The sequence below is a fragment of the Pristiophorus japonicus genome, chromosome 16 (genome assembly GCF_044704955.1).
Source record: "Pristiophorus japonicus isolate sPriJap1 chromosome 16, sPriJap1.hap1, whole genome shotgun sequence".
NCBI classification, from domain to species: domain Eukaryota; kingdom Metazoa; phylum Chordata; class Chondrichthyes; family Pristiophoridae; genus Pristiophorus; species Pristiophorus japonicus.
This window is the reverse complement of record NC_091992.1, coordinates 134,221,011-134,239,264: the sequence shown is the minus strand read 5'-3', so window position 1 is coordinate 134,239,264 and position 18,254 is coordinate 134,221,011. Positions and strand designations below refer to the sequence as shown.

Genomic DNA, 18,254 nt, shown 5'->3' with positions numbered 1-18,254 from the left:
TAATGGATAGCATACTGGCCCCAATTATGCTCCCGTTCTGGAGTGGGACTTGAACCCATAATCTTCTGACAGGGAAAGAGGAGAAAGAAAAAAAACAATGTGAGGAGCGAATAGAGCAGGACTAATTAAGTCATGTCTTTAGGATGTTTCAAAATACTTTTGAAGTGTAGTCACTGTTGTAATGTAGGAAACGCAGCAGTAATTTGCACGCAGCAAGCTCCCGCAAATGTGGTAATGACCGGTTGATTTATCTTTGGTGATATGGTTCAAGGACAAATAATGGCCCAGGACACCATTGATAACTCTCCTGCTATTCGGATAGAACCACGGGATCTTTTACATCCACCTGAGCGGGTAGACAGGGCCTCGGTTTAATGTTGCATCCGAAAGATGGCACCTCCAACAGTGCAGCACTACCTCGGTACTGTACTGGGAGAGTCAGCCTGGATTATGTGCTCAAGTTTCTGGAGTGGTACTTGAACCCATAACCTTCTGACTCGGGTGAGAGTGCCATGCACTGAGACATGGCTGATACTTGTTGATTTAAAGATAAACAGCTTGTCAAAAATACAAGAGAAGGGCTGGGGGATTGGGGGGGGGGATTTGGGTTCATTAGTACGTCGACACCAGCCTCCTGATTTTCAAGTTCCTGACTGCCTGAGTTGAGCTGTACTTGAAACAAGTTCAAAGGAAGCGAGTGTATTGATCGCTGTGGCAGCAGGTTCAGAAACACAAGGCCTTGAACTAGAGTACTGGCTTCATGATCCAACATTGCTTTTCCTCCTGGGGCCCCTCTCTGAAGGTGCTAACTTTGGCTGTGGTATGGGATCACATGCCAATGGCCGGTCTTTGTCAGTGACCCCCCTCCCCAGACGATATGTGTCGATCGGTCACTCAACTATGGAAGGTTGAGCCAAATCTCGGCGTCACCTGATCCCATTCTCGCCCCTCATGTTTTCCTGACTTAACCATACTTCTTTGTGCTGACAAGCCCCCAAACAATTCGGCAAGTGCGACGCACGACAGAAGATTCTAGAATGAGTTGATATTCCAGGATTCGGTGGGAGGTCTTTTCGTTGGAGCACAAATTGATTGACGAAATATTGATCAAGACCGGGTAAAGCGACCGTAAGGGAGTGCAGACATTGGGAGCTGTCGGATACCCATCCGAATATTAGGACTCTTCCTTGGTGTTTTGCCTTAAAGAGGGGGGGAAAGAAGAAAACAGCTGCTCGCTCATTAAGCATGTAAACTGCACAGCAGTTGATAACTTCAAGTGGCCACAGAGTGGGAGCAGGTCTACTTTGTGACCAAACTTTGGGGGGCTGGGGGTGGGGGGCTGTTGGTTCATTGTGGCTGTGCCAGAGTTTTGACCATGTCTGGCTGTATTAATAAGGCAAGTTTTTAGTTGGTAGGGCAATAAGGTACTGGACAACTGAAGTGCGTCACAAAATGCACAGAGGCGAATGATAAATCAAATCAATGGTGCAAAGAAGTCAAGGTCCCTGCAGTATCCGCCGGGCAAAAAACAGAGCGAGAGAGACAGGAAAAGGTTTAACCCTCACTTGTCACGGGGAGTTATTTATCTGTCTCGTTTGCTCTCCTGCTTGCTCTTTGAGTCTCTTTCTCCATCCTTGGGTAACACATGAAACCTGTGGCTCCATTTTAAATCCTACAAACTGGAGGAACCCTAAAATATCTCCTGGTTTTTGATCATTTTCGTCCTGTGTCCAGCAACTTTTTATTATTGTTTTTTTTTTTTCTCGTGTGAAGTGCATCGTTCCTTTCAGAAATGGGACCGCTTGGAAAAGAAACCGGGTTGGTTGTTTAAAATATAAAGTATTTACACTGAAACAAAATGTTCTTTAGTGCTTTAGAGAGAGGCAACAAGGTGTTGGAAGCAAACAGAAAGAGAAGTTGTTTGTGCTTGGAGAGCGAGCGAGAGAGCTGGTCACATGGCCCTTGCATGTGAGGTGCATGAGTGCGTGGAAAATTACTGGAACAGCAGACTCCATGTTCAGTGCAGACACGAGCAGAGTTCAGTCAGCAACAGGCCACTCAGTCTCACTTCTTCCCCTTTTTAAATGGGAGTTGAGAAGTCTTTGTGTGCACGTAACACAGAGGCTCCATTCGTTCTGCTCACATGTTGATTTAATGTTGAGTGAATGATGCCCCCCACCACACACACACACACACACACACACTTTCCTGGGGGGGGGGGGTGGGCAGGAGGGGGCTTTCCTTCCCAAGGTGCTCCCTTAATGAATTTTATTTGATGCCCAGATACGTGGGTAGTGATGAGGGGAGAGGACTCTGTCACCTTCCCCAGTTTGACGTGCTGTGGGCCAATTGTAGCATTCCCCTATGGAATCATCATCATAGGCAGTCCCTCGGAATCGAGGATGACTTGCTTCCACTCTATAAAAGTGAGTCCTCAGGTGACCGAATCCGATGTGGGACCTACAGTCTCTGTCACAGGTGGGGCAGACGGTGGTTGAAGGAACGGGAGCCTGGGTTGCCGTGTGCTCCTTCTGCTGTCGACCCTTGGCTTCAGCTTGCTCTCGATGAAGAGTCTCCATTTTCAACGCCTTCCCCGGATGCTTTTCCTCCATTTTGGGAGGTCTTGGGCCAGGGATTCCCAGGTGTAGGTGGGGATGTTACATTTTTTCAAGGAGGCTTTCAGGGTGTCCTTGAAGTGTTTCCTCCGCCCACCTGGGGCTTAGCGCTTGTTTTGGGAGTCATGTGTCGGGGATGTGGCCTGTCCAGTGGAGCTGATGGAGCTTGGTCAGTGCTTCAATGCTGGGGATGTTGGCCTGAGCGAGATCACTGACGTTGGTGTGCCTATTCTGCCAATGGATTTGCAGGATCTTGCGGAGGCAGCATTAGTGGTACTTTTCCAGTGTTTTGAGGTGCCTGCTGTACATAGTCCACGTCTCTGAGCCATATAGGAGGGCGGGTATCACCATTGCTCTGTAGACCATGAGCGTGGTGCCAGGTTTGAGGTCCTGGTCTTCAAACACACTCCCTCAGGCGGACCGAAGGCTGCACTGGCGCACGGAAGGCGGTGTTGGACCTCGTCATCAATGTCTGTCCTTGTTGACAGTAGGCTCCCGAGGTATGAAAAATAGTCCATATTGTCCAAGGCCTCGTCGTGGATTTTGATAACCGGGTGACAGTGCTGTGTGACGGGGGCAGATTGGTAGAGGAGCTTTGTCTTGCAGATGTTTAGTGTAAGGCCCATGCTCTCGTACGCCTTGATGAAGGTGTTAATGGTGGCTTGGAGTTCGGCCTCCGAGTGTGTGCAGACGCAGGCATTGTCTGCGTATTGTAGTCCGATGACGGAGGATGGGACGACCTTGGATCTGGCCTGGAGGCGGCAGAGATTGAACAGTTTCCCGTTTGTTCTATAATTTAGCTCCATTCCAGCGGGGAGCTTGCCAAGGGTGAGGTGGAGCATTGCAGCAAGGAAGATCGAGAAGAGGGTTAGTGCAGTGAGACAGCCTTGTTTGACCCTGGTCCGGATGTGGATTGGGTCTGTGGTGGATCCATTGGTCAGGATCGTGGAGCAGGCGGAGGATGTTGACAAACTTTTGATGGCAGCCGAATCTGAGGAGGACTCTCCATAATCCCTCACGGTTGACGGTGTCGAAGGTTTTTGTGAGGTCGAAGGAGGTCATGTACAGGGGTTGGTGCTGTTCCCAGCATTTCTCTTGTATCTGCCGCGCAGTGAAGATCATGCCCATTGCGCCCCTTAGTGGGCGGAATTCGCATTGCAACTCTGGGAGGAGTTCTTCAGCCTCAGGATGAAGCCGATTCAGGAGAATTCTTGCGATGTCTTTCCCTGTGGTCGACAGCAGGGAGATTCCTCTGTAGTTACCGCAGGCCGACTGATCACCTTTCTTGAAGATGGTCATGGTTACAGCGTCTCTCAGATCTCCTTCCCTGCCTCCCTGCCCCCCCCCCCCCCCTATAAAATTCAGCTAACTCTACACAGACCAGGTCCAGACACTGGGATCCTGCTGCTCTATATACTGAACTATGGGGGCAAGGGATGGACTGTTAATTTTGTAATGTTTAATTACTTTTTAGTTCCCCGTACACATGCAGTAATGAATTTGGACAGTAAACACTGAATGCCCTGTGCTGAACGGAACAGACACCTGGTATTAGAACCACTGCATTCATTTAAACCCAAGGGAGGAGGTTGACAGTGGGGTCTGTCATCTCGCCTGGGGTTCATTCGATTAACTTAGAGAGAGAGTACTTGAGTGGAGCGGGTGCACACTGAATTTAAAATACCCGGCCCCCAAAAAGGATTGGGAGAAAGTCATGAAAAATCCCTCCCTTCCCCATCCTGCTAAGAGATGTTCACTCCAACCCAGACAGTCCATGCTGACTCGGGTAGAATACCCGACAACACTGTCCAGCCAGTGTATAGCTTTGGCATCTTTCTTGGTCCTGAGTATCCTAACTCATACCAAGTCCCATTTCACCCATCACCCCTGTGCTTGCTGGCTCCCGGTCTGGCAACGCCTCAGTTTTAAAAATGATCATTTTTGTCTTCAGACCCTCCCTATCTCTATAACCTCCTCCAGCCCTACAACACTCCGAGATTCACTGTTAAAAGCGCTATATAAATGCAAGTTGTTGTTGAGATCTCTGCGCATCCTTGCGATCCTCCAGTTCTGGCCTCTTGCGTAGCCACGATTTCCTTTGCTCCACCATTGGCGGCCGTGCTTTCAGCTGCCTAGATCCTAAACTCTGGAACTCCCTCCTTAAACCTCCCAGCCCCCCTCTCTCTCTTCCTTTTAAGACCTCTGTAAAACCTTCCTCTTTGACCAAGTTTTGGGTCAGCTGCCCTAGTATCTCCTTCCGTGGATCGATGTCAAATTTTGTTTCATAATACTCCTGTGAAGCACCTTGGAACATTTCACTACATTAAAGGCACTATATAAATGTAAGTTGTTGTTGTTGATTGCAAATCCCGTCACAGGAACCCAATTCAGCAGCTCTTTGCCCTCTGGCACTCGAGCTCCTGCTTTCTCCTCCCAGAGGAAGGTTTCCATTTAAAGAAGTAATTCAGAAAACAACAGCGCTCTGGGGAGGGGTGAAAGGGTTTCACACAAACACCGAACAGACCAAGCAATAATAAGCTTATTAATTCAAAAATGTCCCGTCCTGTTTCCCCCCCCGCCCCCCCCTCCGACTGACACAATCAACATTCGCCATTTCTACTTTGTCAGTGTTTAGCTCAATTTACAATCTCTTTGTGTTGTTTAGGCTCTGGCCCATGGTCTAGGATCTGGCTGGGCAATTCACAGTGCACAGATCCCAGGTTCGATTTCCCCATGTGTGCCGGGTTAGCTGAACTCGATCAGGGCAGCCGTAGGGGTGATATAATTAGCAGCCTTAACATCCATGGGCCACAGAGGAGAGGAGGGGGGAGAAATCAACCAGGTTTCCTGCTGTTATCCTGTGATACCCCACCCATTCCAACTGGTGGAAGGTTGTGTGTACATTCATAGAAGATAGAATCATGCTCAGCTGTGATGCATTCCAGGTTGAATAGCCTGCTGGCACTCGGGTAGATTTTCAACTTGCCACCTGCGGCGTCTGTAACACGCAGACTGATCACAATGCCAAATTTATACTCTGGGAGCAAGTGACCCCTTTACTCTACGTCCAAAGATTGGCCACTTGAGGTTGGGGTACTTAAAGCGTGGGATGTAAAGCGACGACAACAGTAAAACGTGCATTTATATAGTGCCTTTAACATAGTAAAATCTCCCAAGCTGCTTCACAGGAGACAAATGAAACAGAATTTGACACTGAGTCACAAAAGGAGATATTAGGAACAGGGGACCAAAAGCTTGGTCAAAGAGATAGGTGATAAGGAGTGCCTTAAAAGAGAGAGAGGTTTAGGGAAGAAATTCCAGAGCTTGGGGCCTAGGCAGCTGAAGGCAAGGCCACCAATGTTGGAGCAATGAAAATCGTGGATGCACAAGAGGTCAGAATTGGAGGAGCATAGATATCTCGGAGGGTTGTAGGGCTGGAGAAGGTTCTTTAGATAGTGAGGGGCGAGGTCTTGGAGAGATTTGAACACTATTTTAAAATTGAAGCATTGCTGGACTGGTAGTCAATATAGGTCAACAAGCACAGAGGTGATGGGTGAACAGACTTGGTGCGAGCTAGGATACAGGCAGCAGTTTTGGATTAACAGTCAGTAACACAGGACGCTGGGGGAGAGGGGTTACTGAGTGACAGTGTGAGGGAGCTGGATTAACATCAGGACAGATACAGTCAGTAACACAGGGTGCTGGGGGAGAGGGGTTACTGAGTGACAGTGTGAGGGAGCTGGATTAACATCAGTAGAAATACAGTCAGTAACACAGGGCTCTGGGGGAGAGGGGTTAGTGAGTGACAGTGTGAGGGAGCTGGATTAACATCAGTACAGATACAGTCAGTAACACAGGGTGCTGGGGGAGAGGGGTTACTGAGTGACAGTGTGAGGGAGCTGGATTGACATCAGTAGAGATACAGTTAGTGACACACGGCACTGGGGGGGAGGTTAGTGACAGCGTGAGGATATGGAACATACTAATCCAGGGTATTTCGGCTTCAACCATGTGAGTACTAATCCAGCTCTTCCATGGTTGGGTGAATCTTATTTCTGTCATCTTTCTGTATCTGGTGATATTCCACTCTGATCGGTTTGTTAATCAGTGATCAGCCTTGTTGTAGTTGCTGTATACATACTCCCTCATGTGGTGGGACCATGTATCAGGAACACTGATCTGCATAGGCTGCAAGTCCTGTACAATTTTTACTGTATTCACAAATTCCATTCAGCCCAACGGGTCCGTGCCGGTGTTTATGCTCCACATGAGCTTCCTCCTGCTCTACTTCATCCCACCCTATCAGTATATCCTTCTATTCCTTTCTCCCCCATGTGTTTATCCAGCTTCCCTTTAAATGCAGCGATACTATTCACCTCAACCCCTCCCTGTGGCAGCGAGTTCCACATTCTCACCGCTCTCTGGGTAAAGAGGTTTCTCCTGAATTCCCTGTTAGATTTATTAGTGACTATCTTATATTTATAGTGCCTAGTTTTGGACTTTCCTATGTGGAAACATCTACCCCATCAAAACCTCTCAGAATTTTAAAGACCTCTATCGGGTCACTATTTTATTGAAAAGCAAGTCCAGTTTGCACAGTTCTTCGAGACACCCTCGCCACTCACTGCGAAGGACTCTTTTAAAGCTCCTCATTGCTTGTCTGTGCATCCGGCCTCGCTGCTGGTTGCCCGCAGTTCCTTACAACTTATCTGGATCGTCTCCACTCACTCAGACCCACACCCTTGCCAACTACAGCAGAAGACTGGATCTAGGGAAAGAGAAGGACGGTGTAGCTTGTTCAGCTCTATGCCATAATCCACAGGTTCCTTGGTGCAATTTGGATCTAATTCTTAGTGATAAAAGTACCAGCACCTAGAGTTAAACTGGATCACGTGTGACTTGAGAAGGCAGAAGTCTCGCTCAGGGAGCTTGATCTGTTCATTTACAGTTTGGACGGAAGCCTCTGTTTTAGGAACAGAAGAAATTGGAGCTGGAATCGGCCATTTGGCCCTTCAAGCCTGCTCCGCCATTCAACAAGATTGTGGCTGATCTTCTACCTCAACTCCACCTTACTGCATTATCCCCATATCCCTTAATTCCCTTCTTTCCCACAACTGAGCATCCACAGCTCTCTGGGGTAGAAAATTCCAAAGATTCACAACCCTTTGAGTGAAGAAATTTCTCCTCATCTCAGTCCTAAATGGCTGACCCTTTATTTTGAGACACTGACTCCGTGTTCTAGATTCTCCAGCCCGGGGGAAACATCCTCTCAGCATTCACCCTGTCCAAGCCCCTTAAGGATTTTATATGTTTCAATTAGATTGCCTCTCATTCTTCTAAACTCTAGGGAACATAGGCCTGGTCTACTCTCTCCTCACAGGGCAGTCCCCTCATCCCAGGAACCAGCCTGGTGAACCTTCGTACCTTCATTCTTGGGGTGTGGGCGATGCTGGCAAGGCTGGCATTTATTGCCCATCCCTAGTTGCCCTGAGAAGGTGGTGGTGGCACTACTGATGTTTAAGGGATTTAAAAGGAAGCTATGTAAGCACATGAAGGATAAAGTGAACCACTGGTAGCGGTTTGATACAACTGAGTGGCTTGCTAGGCAACTTGAGGGAAGTTGAGTCCACCATGTTGGTGTGGGACTGGAATCGCATATAGGCCAGACCGGGTAAGGGCGGCAGGTTTTTTGCCTTACAGGACATGTGTGAACCAGTTAGGTTTTTACGACAATCTGATAGTTTCATGGTCACTTTTACTGGTACCAGTTGTTAATTTCCAGCTTTTCAAAACTGAATTCAAATTCTCAAGCTGCCCATGCTGGGATTTGAACTCTCAATCTCTGGATTATTTGTCCAGTAAAAGAACCATTTCACTGCCGTATCTGATAAACTGCTGCTTGTGAACTGCTCTTATGGGCACAATGTGGGATTGTTCTGGTGGCCCTATGGTTGGCAGCTTAGTGCGGACTGGTCAGTATAGCTCGGGCCGTTCCTGCTGTTACTCAGACAGGGGGGGTCCAGTGTAGTTACTGCAGGTGTAGATTCACTCCCTGCCCCGCTAATTGCAAGGCTTTATACTTGTCGAGCACCATCTGAAAGCCGGTTGCATTAAAGGGCTCCCGAGGCTGAGATTCCCTCTTTACTCCTTCCCAGTTTTTTCCCCCTTCCTTTTCTAAAGGCGTTGCCTTCTGCTGTTCTTCAGGCACGAGATTAGACAGTGAGTGCCAGTGGGTGAGTTCACAACTGAACTCAACTGAGGTGTCAGCTGTGGCTCAGTGAGTAGCACTCTCGCCTCTGAGTCAGACGGTCGTGGGTTCAAGTTCCAGAGACTTGAGCATAAAAATGTCGGCTGATACTCCAGTGCGGTACTGAGGGAGTGCTGCACTGTTGAAGGTGTTGTCTTTCGGATGAGATGTTATACCGAGGCCCCAATTCTCAGATGGATGTAAAAAGTCCCATGGCACTATTTGACAGAAAAGTCGGGGAACTATCCCAGATATCCTGGGCCAATATTTATCTCTCAACCAACATCACTAAAAAAACAGATTATCTGGTCATTATCACATTTCTGTTTGCGGGACCTTGCTGTGAGCAAATTGGCTGCTGCATTTCCTACATTACAACAGTGATTACACTCCAAAAGCACTTCATTGGCTTTGGGACATCTAAAGGTCATGAAAGGCACTATATAAATGCAAGTCTTCCTTTCTGTCCGATCACACGCACTTTCTGATGGGATAGCAAATTGGAGCGGGAGCCTTGACTGACTCCTTTTCTCCAGGCACACTGAGGCTAGTTGATATTCCCCTAAGTTAGGTCATCACTTGAACCTGGCTCAGTACCACACAGGGCAGTGCAGTGTTGAACAGCTCCGGGACCTTTCAAACACCAACGGGGGTTTCGCAAATAATTATTGAGCAGAACAGAAGGTGATGTTAAAAACAGAGAATAATTGAGGTAGTGGAGAATCAGATTAACAAATTAAACTGTAAATAGATTAGGCACAAAACAGACCAGCTTTCACCCCAGCCTGCATCAATAAGAGCCAGGACACAGTGTAGAAACATAGAAACATAGAAAATAGGTGCAGGAGTAGGCCATTCGGCCCTTCGAGCCTGCACCGCCATTCAATGAGTTCATGGCTGAAAATGCAACTTCAGTACCCCATTCCTGCTTTCTCGCCATACCCCTTGATCCCCCGAGTAGTAAGGACTACATCTAACTCCTTTTTTGAATATGTAATGGTGCTACTTGTGTGTCCACGACGGTTCACAGCTGTGTCCGACCCCGGTGAAATTACTGGCCTTATTAAGAGTGCTGTAAATCTGAATAACGTTGTTAAAACTTAAAAATGTAAATTGTGATTCAAGATTGTTCAAATTAAGGTTTTGGTTTTGGGTGAAAATATAGGCCCACCTTGGTACCTCCCCCATCTTGTGGTACTGACCATGTTCAATCCCCGGTCTATGTTTAGTTAGTTAGGGGCCGAGTTTCTGCCTGTTGTATCGGATCACAAAAGTGAGCTATGCCCAAAACCACTTATGCTTGTGTTTTCTGTGATCCTTTACGCTGGTTCAGAAATCACTTTGCTCGATTTGGCCCCTGCTGCTGAACTGGGTATACCCCCAGGTCGGAGTACTGGGGATGGCGAGTTTCTGTCTGTTCGGGTAGGGCCGTCAAATTGTGCTTATTTTTTTTTTCCCTGCCGCTACCATTCAAATTATGCACTAACCGATTAAAATTCACTTAAATCAATCCAATCAATGCACCTCGCAGTAAAAAGTTTGCAGAGAGTGAAAAGTTTCCTCAAATCAATTTGCACATTACTCAAATTGAAACTACTCACTATTAAAACTTATGCATTGATTTAAATTGATTTTAATTTATTAATCAGATCATTGCTCTTAAAACTGTAAAGGGAGGGCACATGGCAGTAAAATGCTTGCAGAGTGAGAGAAAAGTCTCCTTAGCTTTTGATCTTCAGCCTCGCTCTGAAGGAAAATGTTTTTAGTGGTTTTTATAGATCTATTCCCCAAATAGAAACATAGAAAGTAGGTGCCCTTCGAGCCTGCACTACTGTTCAATATGATCAATGGCTGATCATGCAACTTCAGTACCCCAGTCCTGCTTTCTCTCCATACCCCTTGTTCCCTTTTGTGGTCCGATTTCTGTCTCCAGTTACTAATTAATTATGCTCATTAATGCAGCTCTGTCACGCTAATACATGGGGATTTTTATAATTAGGATTATGCAAATGAGTTTGGGCAGAAACTTGAAACGTAACTTCAGATGAGGAAAACAGTGCAATTTCAAGCGCATTTTGGGCGCAATTTCCTGATTGAGTTGAAAGCTAAAACTTGACCTCCCAGTCTGTGCCAGGATGGAGCTTCAGTTGTCCTCGGCACCCCTCGGGTAGGGAGTGGGCAGATCTCCTGCTTCCAATCCCTACACAGTGACGCCTGCTGAAAATCGTGTGTGTGCGTATAGTTAGGTCAGCCATGATCATTGAATGGCGGAATAGGCTCGAGCGACTAAATGACCACCTCCTATTCCTATGTAGGGCAGCGTCGGATTTGGCTGTGAGGTCCTCCATGGTTGAATAGCCATGGACAGGACTGCGCATTGTATGGAGCCGTAATATACACTATAGATATGTAAAGAAAGGGAACTGGGTGTGTGATTCTGCTAGCAGCTACTTACTCTGTTGGAATGAGATGAGTGTGGGTGTGTTTGTGCATGTGTGACAGAGGGATGGGAGTGTGTGTGCCTGAGAATGAGTGAGAGCCACTGTCGACGTGAGCTTTCACTGTATTTAGTGACTTGTTGATCAATTATTACCGCTGCCCTATATACCATCAGGAAAGTCTAAACAAGCTGCGGCTCTTTCTCTAGAAAAGAGAAGGCTGAGGGATGACATAATAGAGGTCTTTGAAAAGGTTTGATAGAGTAGACGTAGAAAAGATGTTACCATTTATGGGGGAGACCAAAGCTAGGAGTCATAAATATAAGATAGTCACTAATAAATCAAGTAAGTAATTCAGGAGAAGCTTCTTCACCAAGAGTGGAGAGAATGTGGAACTCTCTACCACAGGGAATAGTTGAGGTAAATAGCAGAGATGCATTTAAGAGGAAGCAAGGTAACTACATGAGAGAGAAAGGAATAGAAGGATGTGCTGATGGGGTGAGATGAAGAAGGGTGGGAGGAGGCTGGTGTGGAGCATAAACCCCGGCACCGACCCGTGAGGCCAAATGGTCAGTTTCTTAGATGTAAAATTCAATGTCATTCTATATCTGACCTTAACCTTTGTCTATCTGCAGGCCAGATACTGCCACCGACCCGCAATACACCCAGTCCAATCGACCCTGAAAGCATTCAGGTCCCAGTCAGCTATGAGCCGGACCCTGCTGACCTGGCTCTGTCCAGTATCCCTGGCCAGGAGATGTTTGACCCCCGCAAGCGTAAGTTCACGGACGAGGAACTGAAGCCACAGCCAATGATTAAAAAAGCTCGCAAGGTCTTTGTGCCTGATGAAATGAAGGTAATTTGGAACTGGTTCAGCAAGGGGGGAGGGGAGGACACAAAAAAGTTTTAAAGCTGCACTGCACCAATGTTGTATTTTTTGTTGTTGTTCAATCATTATTATTGCCCATTATAAGTATCTGTAGCAAGTAGTGATCCAAGCGTTGAAGTCATGACATCGTCTCATCTGATAGTTCTGCACTGGTACTGTACTGGTTTGGATGGTACTGAGCCGGATAAATCAGGAAGGCCTTTGGTTTAATTCTGAGTATGTGATGATCGATAGAATAAAGTCTTACAGCGCAGGAGGAGGCCATTTGGCGGTGCTGGCTCTTTTGAAGGAGCTTTCCAATCAGTCCCACACCCCACTCTTTCCCCGTAGCCCAGCAAATTTTTCCCCTTCAAGTATTTATCCAATTCTCTTTTAAAAGTTGTTACTGAATCTGCTTCCACCGCCCTTTCAGGCAGCGCGTTTCAGATCACAGCAACTCACTGCGCAACATTCACTCTCCATTCCCCTCTGGTTCCTTTGCCAATTAACTTAAATATGTGTCCTCTGGTTACTGACTCTCCTGCCAGTGGAATCTTTATTTACACTATCAAAACCGTTGATAATTTTGAACACCTCTTTTAAATCTCCCCTTAATCTTCTCCACATCCCCTTTGCAATAAAGACCAAGATACCATTGGCCTTCCTGATCACTTGCTGTACCTGCAGACTATCCTTTTGTGTTTCATGCACAAGTAACCCCCAGGTCCCGCTGTACTGCAGCACTTTGCAATCTTTCTCCATTTAAATAATAACTTGCTCTTTGATTTTTTTTTTCTTCCAAAGTGCATGACCTCACACTTTCCAACATTATACTCCATCTGCTAAATTTTTGCCCACTCACTTAGCCTGTCTATGTCCTTTTGCAGATTTTATTTCTCCTCACACATTGCTTTTCCTCCCATCTTTGTATCGTCAGCAAACTTGGCTACATTACACTCAGTCCCTTCTTCCAAGTCGTTAATATAGATTGTAAGTAGTTGTTGTCCCAGCACTGATCCCTGCGGCACCCCACTAGTTACTGGTTGCCAACCCAAGAATCAGGCAGGCCAATCCACAACTGTCAGGTTTCTGCCCACGGGCAGAGTGAAAGTAACCCCCCCCCCCCACCCAGAGTCCCTATGTCTCACTCTCCTTTTTACTAAGTCTAACATCGCCCCCTTTTTCATTCAATTTACGAGCAGGATGAAAAGTACTGGGCACGGCGCAGGAAGAATAACATGGCAGCTAAGCGATCACGGGACGCTCGCCGGCTCAAGGAGAACCAGATCGCCATTCGCGCGGCCTTCCTGGAGAAAGAAAACTCGGCCTTGCGTCAGGAGGTCGCTGATCTGCGGAAGGAACTGAGCAGGTGCAAGAACATCCTGTCGAAATACGACGCCTGACATAGCCCCCTCTCGGCACCGAACAGATGCAAGACAGGCGCGTGCCCTCCCTCTTTTTGACAGCACTCCCCAACCCCCATCATTCCCTCACACACCCCCCCGCCCCCCACCACCACACACCTTCTGTTCTATCACTGAATATGAGCAGAGAGACTAACGGACTTTGTACATCTGATTCCGCACGAGCAAAGCCCTGCCTCACTTTTCGAAAAGGGTCCTGTATTTTTACCTGAAGACAAAAATTGCAGTAAGATTTCCAACTGCTGCTCCAGTACCAACCCCTCCCTCCCTCCCTCCCTCCCTCCCTCCCTCCCTCCGGCATCCAACATTCTCTCCTGCCCACCCCACATAGAAACGAGATGATTTATCAAAAATTATATTTCTCTCTTTTTTTTTTTAATAAGAACTGTTCTCAGATATCGCTCAGTTTACCAATCACCAGAATGCAATTAACCGGCCCCTGACCTTTGAACTGTGGGCACCTCACCTGTTTCCTAGACCTGAACTGAAGTTTCCATGAAATTCGATCCCACCTGTTCTTCCCACAGACCCCCTCCCCCCGTCCGAGATAAAAGGAGAAAATCCATGAGCATCCTCCGAGATGATTATATATAATTTAAATTTTTTTGTTGTTAATTGTATTTCCATTTACTGTGATGTATTTCTAATAAGGTGCTTTTTAGAATGAAACAGCAACTTTCATCCTTGGTGGCCCCTCCCCTTCAAATGCATGTTTGTTTATAAAAGCAGAATAACTTCTTGTATTTTTTATTTCCTCCTCCCGACACGGCTAACTGTTCTAGTCTCCCTAAGTGTAGAGCATGGTATGTTGGGTTTGGCTTTTTATTCTTTCTAACTGAAAGCAATAATTGTAATTAATGTCAGTTAAGGCAAGTGATCTATGTGCAGCCTGAGGCCTGGATGCCCAGCCTGAGGCCTGGATGGACCACGAAGCCTGGGTGCTTCCTGAGGCTCGGGTAGTCCCTCAGGCCCGGGCACACCTTGTGGCCTGGGTGTTCCCTGTGAATGTGTAAGAGGCCGCCTTTCTCCCCAACTAAGAACATACAACATACAATTTGAGCGCTCCGATGAATCAGTCGGTCATTGTCACCTGGTATATACCTAAGGGCCCCCCCAAGGCCGAATAGCCTGTCGCCCACTGCTTAGATCAGATGTGGGAGGATGGTTAGTTGAGTGAGGTCGGCCCGCCCCTGTGAACTTGGACCTCTAGCAGAGAGTCAGCACAAACTGGAGCAAGGAGTCACGAGGGACGAAAGGATCTTTTTCTCCTTTTTTAAATATATAACCAATTTGGGTTTTGAAGGCCATTTGGTATGTGGATATTTTCTGATGAATGTAGAGGTGGTTGGTGCAGAGTTACCAGTGGTAATGGTGTTGCCGTATATGGTGGTTAATCCCCAGTTTATACCTGTTTTCTGGCCACCAAAAGCAGAGGTATTCTATATGATAACGTTTATAGAGAAAATTATAAAGGTCCTTTTTTGTACAGTATTTTTGAATGGAATACTGACAAATGTATTTTAAGAAAAATAAAATTATATTATATATATATATATATATATTGTGTATATTATAAAGAGAGAGTATAGATGATAGGATAGTATATTTCACATTTCATGGGATTGAGAAAGGCCTCGAGATGAATGTTTAGATATTTGGGCAGTTGCTTGTATTTTTTAAAGTTAGAGCTGCTGTTAACAGAAAAGTATTTTTAAAAAGCAGTTCCTCTTCTTCATGGGCCCACAGCACAAATCTGATCTGAGTCAGAGTCTACAGGATGGCTAGTGTGGGTATTGGGTCAGGCTGATATAGTAAGGGAGCTTTTCTGAGAGTGGGGCAGTGTAGAGGGAACTTTACTCTGTACCTAACCCGTGCTGTACCTGCCCTGGGAGTGTTTGATGGGACAGTGTAGAGGGAGCTTTACTCTGTACCTAACCCCATGCTGTACTTGCCCTGGGAGTGTTTGGTGGGACAGTGTAGAGGGAGCTTTACTCTGTACCTAACCCCATGCTGTACTTGCCCTGGGAGTGTTTGATGGGACAGTGTAGAGGGAGCTTTACTCTGTATCTAACCCCGTGCTGTACCTGCCCTGGGAGTGTTTGATGGGACAGTGTAGAGGGAGCTTTACTCTGTATCTAACCCCCTGTATCTGCCCTGGGAGTGTTTGATGGGACAGTGTAGAGGGAGCTTTACTCTGTATCTAACCCCGTGCTATACCTGCCCTGGGAGTGTTTGATGGGACAGTGTAGAGGGAGCTTTACTCTGTACCTAACCCCATGCTGTACTTGCCCTGGGAGTGTTTGATGGGACAGTGTAGAGGGAGCTTTACTCTGTATCTAACCCACTGTGCCTGCCCTGGGAGTGTTTGATGGGACAGTGTAGAGGGAGCTTTACTCTGTACCTAACCCCATGCTGTACTTGCCCTGGGAGTGTTTGATGGGACAGTGTAGAGGGAGCTTTACTCTGTATCTAACCCCCTGTACCTGCCCTGGGAGTGTTTGATGGGACAGTGCAGAGGGAGCTTTACTCTGTATCTAACCCCCTGTACCTGCCCTGGGAGTGTTTGATGGGACAGTGCAGAGGGAGCTTTACTCTCTATCAAACCCATGCAGTACCTGACCTGAGGAAGTGCTTGAAACTAACACCATGGGAAAAGGAACAATGTGTCCCATTCCCTGCTGTCGCCCACCTTGATTAGTGCAGCAACAGTACCAGTCTTGTGCTATGGTTTGAGTCCCTAAAAATTAATTTCAAAGGTTAGGCTCAAGTATTTGACAGAGTGTTGGTAGAATTGTACCATGACATAATGTTGTTGGTCTCATGTTAACTACAAAACTATAGGGTACAAAATCAGATGGAACAAATCTATGTCATGTCCTGGACACGTGTGTACTTACACACACACGATGAATTCTGAAATATATGAAAACTATGTTGGGGATTTACGGCAGGTCAGTCAGCATTTAAAAGAGTAACATTTGCTGGGATGCACCATCAGAACTGGCGCTGTTGAACTGGGGAATGCCCTCAATCGGACTGAACACAAACCGCAGTAAAGGGGGAACAGGCGTTTAGCTACGCTAACTGCTATTATAGAGAGGCAGGTAAGATCTGATGGAGGGTCTCAAAACATTAACCTGTTCTTTCTCTTTCAGATGCTGATCAGCCTGTGGTGCATTTCCAGCATTTTCTGTTTTCATTGCACAATATTATGGGGAACTGAGGGTTAACTTCCCTGGTTAACTGGGGAGGCTGTCTGCTGGGGAAAAAAAAGCTCATTTCTTTTCAATTCATATTTTAGTTTTTTTTTTTAAAGCCTTGAACATATGTATTTGACCTCTATACTCCTTACTCCCCAAAGAGGCTTTTCACACAGTTTCTGCATCGAACTGTCGCTGAATTTGTCTTGTAGGAAATAATTTGTCCTACACACGGAGTGAGGTTTACCGACGCTACCTCAATTATTGGGAATGTTGGTGGTGGTGGGGTGGTGGGGGGGGGAAGAGTGAGTAGATTCAGGATTTGTACAGGCGAGTGCAGAGACATGCATTCTGTGCATAAAACAGAATTTGTATATTTAAGACATTTAAAGAGGAATTGCGGATGCTGGAGTTCTGAAATAAAAACAAAATGCTGGCAATGCACAGCAGGGCCATCAGCATCTAAAAGTAATGACAGTTTAGGATACAATTCTACAAAGGGTCTCCAGCTGTCTTTTCTTTTTAACAGATGACTGAGCTGCTGTGTGAAGTTTTTTTTATTGTGTATTTAGTAATCTGTCACAATAAATGAGCACGCATGTGAGAGGCTTCTACAGAGTCTCCAATCTAAACGTGAGGGCTGTCTAGTCCTTTGGCTTCAGGCTTACTAATTTTTAATCATTTTACAAATAAAATGTTTTATTTTACGGTGGAATGATTTGTTTAAAGAGATCAACCATTGTATTACTGGCAACACCGTGAGGTGATTCAGTTAAAGGTGAGGAAATAAAATTCCTTTCAGTTGTTTCCGACTGGATTGCATTTACTGCGCAGCCTGATCCCAGCTGTCTGTATTTGTAAAAGTGTTTAATAAATTCTTTTGTTTGCTTCACTGATGCTAGTGTGCTTGTTTCCTGCTTGTTAGCACTGCTGTTTGCCTCATATATGACCACTGATTTTTCCCAGGTCGGGCCCAGGGACATTGAGAACACTAGCGCCCACTACCGATTTACCCTCCCCACCCCCCACCACCCCCCACCCGACCAAAAGCTCGAACTCGGGACCTCCCTGCTCCGCAGAAGAGATAACTTCCTTAAAAATTCAACATACTAGCAGATCTCCTCTGGTGTTAGTCACACTTTGTCACAGGATTTGCCATTTTAACAACAGCGGGCGTGCTATGAAAGAAAGAACCTTTCACGACCTCGGGACGTCCTAAAGTCCTATACAGCCAATGAAGTACTTTTGAAATGCATGCACTGCGGTAATGTGGGAAACGCAGCAGTCAATTTGCACACAGCAAGCTCCCACAAACAGCAATAAGCTAATGACCAGATAATCTGTTTTACTGATGATGGTTGAAGGATAAATATTGGCCAGGACACCGGGGATAACTCTCCTGCTCTTCTTTGAAATAGTGCCATGGGAATTTTTACGTTTGCCTGAAAGGACAGACAGGGGC

At 46.4% G+C, this 18,254-nt stretch overlaps 1 protein-coding gene across 2 annotated transcripts in view; it reads left to right on the top strand.

The window, feature by feature from the left end:
- Positions 1-17,684, top strand: part of LOC139226864 (hepatic leukemia factor-like) — a 35,297-nt gene extending 17,613 nt beyond the window's left edge. Inside the window, exons 3-4 of one of the 2 annotated variants that reach the window (XM_070857959.1) lie at positions 11,936-12,156; positions 13,371-17,684. In XM_070857959.1, the coding sequence (XP_070714060.1) occupies positions 11,936-12,156; positions 13,371-13,571 (422 nt within the window). In that variant the 3' untranslated portion in view covers positions 13,572-17,684. Of the gene's footprint in view, positions 1-11,935; positions 12,157-13,367 lie in introns of both variants that reach the window. The other variant, XM_070857958.1, reaches the window with a different exon arrangement.
- The last annotated feature ends 570 nt before the right edge of the window (positions 17,685-18,254 follow it).